Source organism: Coturnix japonica, chromosome Z, assembly GCF_054131305.1.
Source record: "Coturnix japonica strain WE chromosome Z, WE-NBRP24, whole genome shotgun sequence".
Classification (NCBI taxonomy): domain Eukaryota; kingdom Metazoa; phylum Chordata; class Aves; order Galliformes; family Phasianidae; genus Coturnix; species Coturnix japonica.
In genome coordinates, this window is record NC_140702.1 from 29,511,020 (window position 1) to 29,517,941 (window position 6,922).

The window sequence follows — 6,922 nt, forward strand, 5'->3', positions numbered from 1 at the left end:
GGCAGGTCTGACCTCTGCTGGGCCTGGAGGCCTCCCGTGCTGCTGCTATCGTTCCTTTGGGACCTCCCACAGCACACTGCAAAGGGAAATGTGCAGAGCGGAGGCACTGCTTTACTTCTAAGCATGGCACGAGCTCAGTCATCTCCACCAGTCAAGTGCACCCATGTCTTTACGCTGTCCTCTGCTTGCAACCCAAAAGGTTTCACTCCACTCCTACTATAATGCGTGCGCAATGAACAACACAGGAATGCTATCACGGTAGCAAGGTCCTACTCTACAGGAAGTGGTGATATGCTCAAATACAGCAGCTGTGGGCAGAGAAAGAAAGGAAAAAAATCTGCTTTCCTTTGCAAGGCTTCACGGAGGCAGGGATCACAGAATCACAGAATCGTAGGGGTTGGAAGGGACCTCCATAAATCGAGTCCAACCCCCCTCCAAAGCAGATTCCCTACACCAGGTTGCACAGGAGGGCATCCAGGCAGGCCTTGAGTATCTTCAAAGAAGGAGACTCCACAACCCCCCTGGGCAGCCAGTTCCAGTGCTCCGTCACCCTCACAGTAAACAAGTTCTTGTGCACATTAGTTTGAATCTTCCTATGCTTCAGTTCCAGCCATTTCTCCTTGTCCTGACTCCACCCACTGCTGAAAAATGTCTGGTCTCTCCGCTTTGCCCCCCACAACTTTAGGTATTTATAGATCTGCATCAGATCCCTGCTCATCCTTCTTTTCTCGAGGCTAAACAGATCCAGGTCACGTAGCCTTTTTTCACAGGGGAGATGCTCCGGGCCCTTCACTGTCTTTGTGGCCCTCCACTGGACTCTTTCCAAGAGATCCCTGTCTTTTTTGTACTGGGGAGCCCAGAACTGGACACAGTAGATGAGTAGATGACTAGATAAGCCAGATGAGGCCTTACCAGGGCAGAGTTGAGGGGGAGGATCACCTCCCTCGACCTGCTGGCCACGCTCTTTTTAATGCACCCAAGAACGCCATTGGCATTTGTGGCCACTAGGGCACACTGCTGGCTCATGGCCGTCCTGTCATCCACCAGACACCCAGATCCCTCTCTGCAGAGCTCCTCTCCAGCAGGTCTTCCCCAAACCTGTGCTGGTGCATGCAGTTATTGCTCCCTAGGCGCAAGACTCTACACTTGCTTTTGTTAAACCCCATCCGGTTTCTTCCTGCCCAGCTCTCCAGCTCATCCAGGTCTCACTGAATGGCAGCACAACCCTCAGGTGTGTCAGCCAATCCTCCCAACTTTGTATCATCAGCAAACTTGATGAGGGTGGCCACTATCCCCTCGTCAAGGTCACTGATGAAGGTGCTGAACAAGACTGGACCCAGCATATTATCCAGTATCCATACGTAGATATTACATCTGCTCAGTGTTGTCACTTCACAGTCAGCAGTGTCTGAGGCTTTGATCGAGTCTTCCCATGTCAACCCAGCCATGATAAATTTCCAGATCCATACAGCACTGGGGTGCCTTCAACAAAACCCATGTCTTTCTCAGAGGCAGCAGGACATGGACATACCTTCTCTTCCCACTTAGCCAGCACTGCTGCCCTGCCCTCTGCACACATTGGTGCCTTCCACACCAGGTCAAAGATGGCCCGTGGGTGGCTCTTACCTTGGGGCAGCGGGAATGATCTACTCTGCCCGGCATGCACCAGGCCTAATCCAGGCTGTATCTCCCATCTGGATTGCAGACAGGAGTGACTCTGCCCATCCAGATGGGCTCATTGTACACTACAGAGGCAGCGAGCCTGGAGCACTTGGCTTGCAGGAAAGCCTTGTGTAGCCAGGGCCAGTTCAGCATGGGGCTGCTGCAGGGCAGCTCTCCTGGCCCGTGGCGGCATGGTGGCCTCTGGGCCAGGCAGATGTTGCACCTCCCTGCTGCACAGCTGCGCAGCTCAGACAACAAGCTGTCGCACAATGCTGACGGCCTGCCTATATGGGGAGCTGAGCAGCCACACAGTCAGCGCTGCCTCGTCCAGGCCATAGAAGGACAGTCCAAAAAAGACAAGCTGGAACACTGAAAAGGCTGCCATATTATCAACCCCAAAGTGCTCACAGGAAGACATGGGTTTTGTTGAAGGCACCCCAGTGCTGCATGGATCTGGAGATGTTTGTCACAGCTGGGGCAAAGTGGGAAGACTCAGTCGATGCCTCAAGCTGCTGCAAAATGCCAACAGTGAGCAGATGTAATACAGGGAATGGAATGGACCGAGACACTGTGGAGAACCCGGGCAACACTGTAGCAGATGATGATTGCCCGTTGTGACGTCTTCTTCTTAGACCTCTTCCTCTCTGCTGTACTGTATTTCCAGAAAAAAATATTTTCTTCACAAATCCTTCTTTACATTTGTCTTGTAATGTTGGCAAATGATGTCAAAGTTCAACCTGAATTGTGTTTTGTTACTTCTACCACTATTTCACTGCAACATCAAAACCAAGCATTTAGAGGCAGGAATTTTTTTTTATAGAATCACAAAGTTGGATAGGACCAACACGATCATCTAGTCCAACCATGCACCCATTACCGTTGCTACCACAAGCCACTATGCCATATGTCATAGCTCCTCATCCAGACGCCTCTTGAACACTGCCAGGGATGGCGACTCCACCACCTCTCTGGGCAGCCATTCCAGTGCCTGACCACTCTCTGAGAGAAAAAGTTCCTTCTTATGTCCAGTCTAAACCTCATCTGATGCAACTTGTGGCCATTTCCTCGGGTCCTGTTTGTTGTCTGAGAGAAGAAGCCAAACCTCTCCTCACCATAACCTCCCTTCAGGAAGTTGGAGAGTGCAGTGAGGTCTTTCCTGAGCCTCTTCCAGACTAAAGAATTCCAGCTCCCTCGGCCACTCCTCATAAGATTAGTGCTCCAGACCCCTCACCAGTTTTGTTGCCCTTCTTTGGACACATTCCTCAATGTCTTTCTTGTAGCGAGTGCCCAAAACTGAACACAGTACATGAGGTGCAGCCTCACCAGTGCTGAGTCCAGGGGGTGATTACTCCCCTGCTCCTGTTGGCCACACAATTTCTAATGCAGGCCAAGGTGCCATTGGCCCTCTTGGCCACCTGGACACACTGTTGATTCATGTTCAGCTGAGCATCAACAAACACCCCCAGGTCCTTTTCCTCTTCACAGTCATCCAGCCACTGAGCCCCAAGCCTATAGCGCTGCGTGGGGTTATTGTGGCCAAAGTGCAGGACCAAGCACTTGGCCGTGTTGAACCTCATCCCAATCACCTCAGCCCAGCAATCCACCTTATCTAGATCCTTCTGAAGGTCCTCCCTGCCCTCGGGCATACCAACACCACCTCCCAACTTGGTGTCATCTGCAAACTCACTGATGGTACACTCAATCCCCTCGTGTAGGTTATCAATAAAGATATCAAACAAGATGGGCCCTGTCATGAGTTAGCAACACAATGCACGGTTCTTGTGCCAGGAAGATTTATTTACTTCTGTGATGAACATGATCGTAACGGTGTATCACTCACTCTCATCCTTCTAAGCAAGCCTTTTCATATTCTAAGATGTGCATTCAGTACATTTCCACTAACAATCCAGTGGCTAGAAAGCAAGCAAGTTTCGATATGGATATTGGATAATAAAGTGGAAGGAGACACTGTGGAAAACCTGAGCACCATTGCTGTGGTTGGAGTGCAGCAGATGATGATGGCCCATTGTGATGTCACTGGCACCATCACGCCTACGTGAGGAGCAGTGACACACGCAGCACGTCACTAGGGTGGATTGTGACGTCCTGGCCCTCAGTGCTTGTAGCCGGGACACAGAGTCTCTCTCTCAGTCTGGCTTGTGCCTACACTCCAGCCGAGCGTGTCTGTGAGGTTTGGAGCGAGCGGCAAGTCTTGCCTTGGTGCTGGTCTCGTGTTCTGGGAGCTGCTGACAGCCGCTCTCAGTGCTCGTCCCCAGAGCCACCGGAGCTTTTTCCCCGACCTGCCTGGCTCAGGCAGCCGGGGCACCCAGAAGGCCGCAGCAGCAAAGGGAGCCGGTAAGGGGACTCCTCACCCTGGGCAGCTGGGAGGGAGGGACCTGGGCACTTGGCAAGGGACGTGGGCACATGTTCCTCCTCTGCCGGGTTCAGCGAGTGACCGTGGCCTCTCTTCCTTTCCTAGTGTGACCCCTGCTGCTGCAGCAGCGGCGTGAGGAGCAGCCCCTCATCCCCTGCACTTTCCACCATCGCAGCTGGACAGCATGGCTGCTGAGCTGGATCATCGCTGCACCATTTGCCTGGACAGCATGGACAATGCCAGCTATGTAATGCCATGCCTGCACCAGTTCTGCTTTGGCTGCATCCGGCGCTGGGCCCAGACTAGGCCCAAGTGCCCACTTTGCAATGGCAGGGTGACGTCCATCCTGCACTCTGTGCGTTCTGACAACAACTTTGAGGAGTATGTTGTCAGACAGGATGGGCCAAGGGCCAGAAGAGCACCCCAAAGCCAACCAGAGGCGATGCCAACCTGGGTGTCCATTTTCCGCCAGCACCCAGCTGTGCTCCGGCCCCTAATGCCTTGGGTGCACCAGGAGGTGAGGCAGCTCTTTGGGGCTGACGACAGGGCAGCCTTTTCAGCATTCCAGCTTGCCCTCTTTGGCTTGTCGTTATATGGCCTGGATGAAAGAGCGCTGACTGTATGGCTGCTCAGCTCCCTGCAAAGCCAGGCCGCCAGCTTTGCGAGACAGCTCGTTGTCCAAGCTGTGCGGTTGTGCAGTGCAGAGGTGCAACGTCTGCTGGGCCTGGAGGCCTCCCATGCTCCCACAGGACAGGAGGGCAGACCCGCAGCTGTCCGTGGTGCAGCTACACCATCAACAGGAACTGTTGACGACAGTCTACAGCCATCCAGGAGCACCAGGGAAGCAAACACGGAAGGGGAGCTTCCTGGCCCCTCATCCTCTGCCCTTCGTGAGGGTCCCAGCCAGCCTCCATCTAGCCTGGCTCTGGTGCACAGAGTCCAAGAAGCAGCCCAGGAAGAGCCGGGGGAGGCAGTGCCAGGTCCCTCCAGTGCCAGAACAAGCAGGGAGCGCTCTGGCAGGGCGCCACGGCGAGCCCCGAAGAGGAGGAGGGCCCACACTGCTGAGGACACTGCACCTCCTGCCAAGAGGCCACCCCGCAGGCGGCGCTAGGACAGTGCCCCAGCAGCTGGCCAGAACACGGGCCACAAGCAGCCCTCAGGGGCTCGGACTGCAGCAGACCACAGAGTCGCTGAATGGCCCAGGTTGGAAGGGGCCTCAAACATCACCAGTCTTCATGCCTCCCTGCCACAGGAAGGGCCACACACCTCCATATTTATTACACCAGGCTGCCCAGGGCCCCATCCACCTGGCCTTGAACACCACCAGGACGAGGCATCCACAGCCTCTCTGGGCAGCCAATTCCAGCACATCTCCACTCTTACTACAGATCTTCCCCTTGACATCCATCCTCAACCTTCCCTCCCTCAACCTAACACCATTTCCCCTTGTCCTGCTCCTATCCACCCTTTCCAAGAGTTGATTCCCCAATAAAATTCCATAAAAATTATCCGTGTTGCCACCCGTGCATCTGTCAGCGCCGCACACAGGGCAGGTCTGACCTCTGCTGGGCCTGGAGGCCTCCCGTGCTGCTGCTATCGTTCCTTTGGGACCTCCCACAGCACACTGCAAAGGGAAATGTGCAGAGCGGAGGCACTGCTTTACTTCTAAGCATGGCACGAGCTCAGTCATCTCCACCAGTCAAGTGCACCCATGTCTTTACGCTGTCCTCTGCTTGCAACCCAAAAGGTTTCACTCCACTCCTACTATAATGCGTGCGCAATGAACAACACAGGAATGCTATCACGGTAGCAAGGTCCTACTCTACAGGAAGTGGTGATATGCTCAAATACAGCAGCTGTGGGCAGAGAAAGAAAGGAAAAAAATCTGCTTTCCTTTGCAAGGCTTCACGGAGGCAGGGATCACAGAATCACAGAATCGTAGGGGTTGGAAGGGACCTCCATAAATCGAGTCCAACCCCCCTCCAAAGCAGATTCCCTACACCAGGTTGCACAGGAGGGCATCCAGGCAGGCCTTGAGTATCTTCAAAGAAGGAGACTCCACAACCCCCCTGGGCAGCCAGTTCCAGTGCTCCGTCACCCTCACAGTAAACAAGTTCTTGTGCACATTAGTTTGAATCTTCCTATGCTTCAGTTCCAGCCATTTCTCCTTGTCCTGACTCCACCCACTGCTGAAAAATGTCTGGTCTCTCCGCTTTGCCCCCCACAACTTTAGGTATTTATAGATCTGCATCAGATCCCTGCTCATCCTTCTTTTCTCGAGGCTAAACAGATCCAGGTCACGTAGCCTTTTTTCACAGGGGAGATGCTCCGGGCCCTTCACTGTCTTTGTGGCCCTCCACTGGACTCTTTCCAAGAGATCCCTGTCTTTTTTGTACTGGGGAGCCCAGAACTGGACACAGTAGATGAGTAGATGACTAGATAAGCCAGATGAGGCCTTACCAGGGCAGAGTTGAGGGGGAGGATCACCTCCCTCGACCTGCTGGCCACGCTCTTTTTAATGCACCCAAGAACGCCATTGGCATTTGTGGCCACTAGGGCACACTGCTGGCTCATGGCCGTCCTGTCATCCACCAGACACCCAGATCCCTCTCTGCAGAGCTCCTCTCCAGCAGGTCTTCCCCAAACCTGTGCTGGTGCATGCAGTTATTGCTCCCTAGGCGCAAGACTCTACACTTGCTTTTGTTAAACCCCATCCGGTTTCTTCCTGCCCAGCTCTCCAGCTCATCCAGGTCTCACTGAATGGCAGCATAACCCTCAGGTGTGTCAGCCAATCCTCCCAACTTTGTATCATCAGCAAACTTGATGAGGGTGGCCACTATCCCCTCGTCAAGGTCACTGATGAAGGTGCTGAACAAGACTGGACCC

The 6,922-nt window shown here is 53.8% G+C and overlaps 1 protein-coding gene across 1 annotated transcript; it reads left to right on the forward strand.

The window, feature by feature from the left end:
* Positions 1-4,177: 4,177 nt before the first annotated feature.
* Positions 4,178-5,147, forward strand: LOC146753863 (uncharacterized). The gene has a single exon (XM_085530054.1). It carries the CDS (start codon positions 4,221-4,223, stop codon positions 5,145-5,147), a length of 927 nt encoding a protein of 308 aa, XP_085386180.1. The 5' UTR covers positions 4,178-4,220.
* The last annotated feature ends 1,775 nt before the right edge of the window (positions 5,148-6,922 follow it).

Bases quoted from the DNA above. Each gene is read 5' to 3' on its own strand.
- LOC146753863 (XM_085530054.1), top strand. From the start codon at position 4,221: ATGGCTGCTGAGCTGGATCATCGCTGCACCATTTGCCTGGACAGCATG.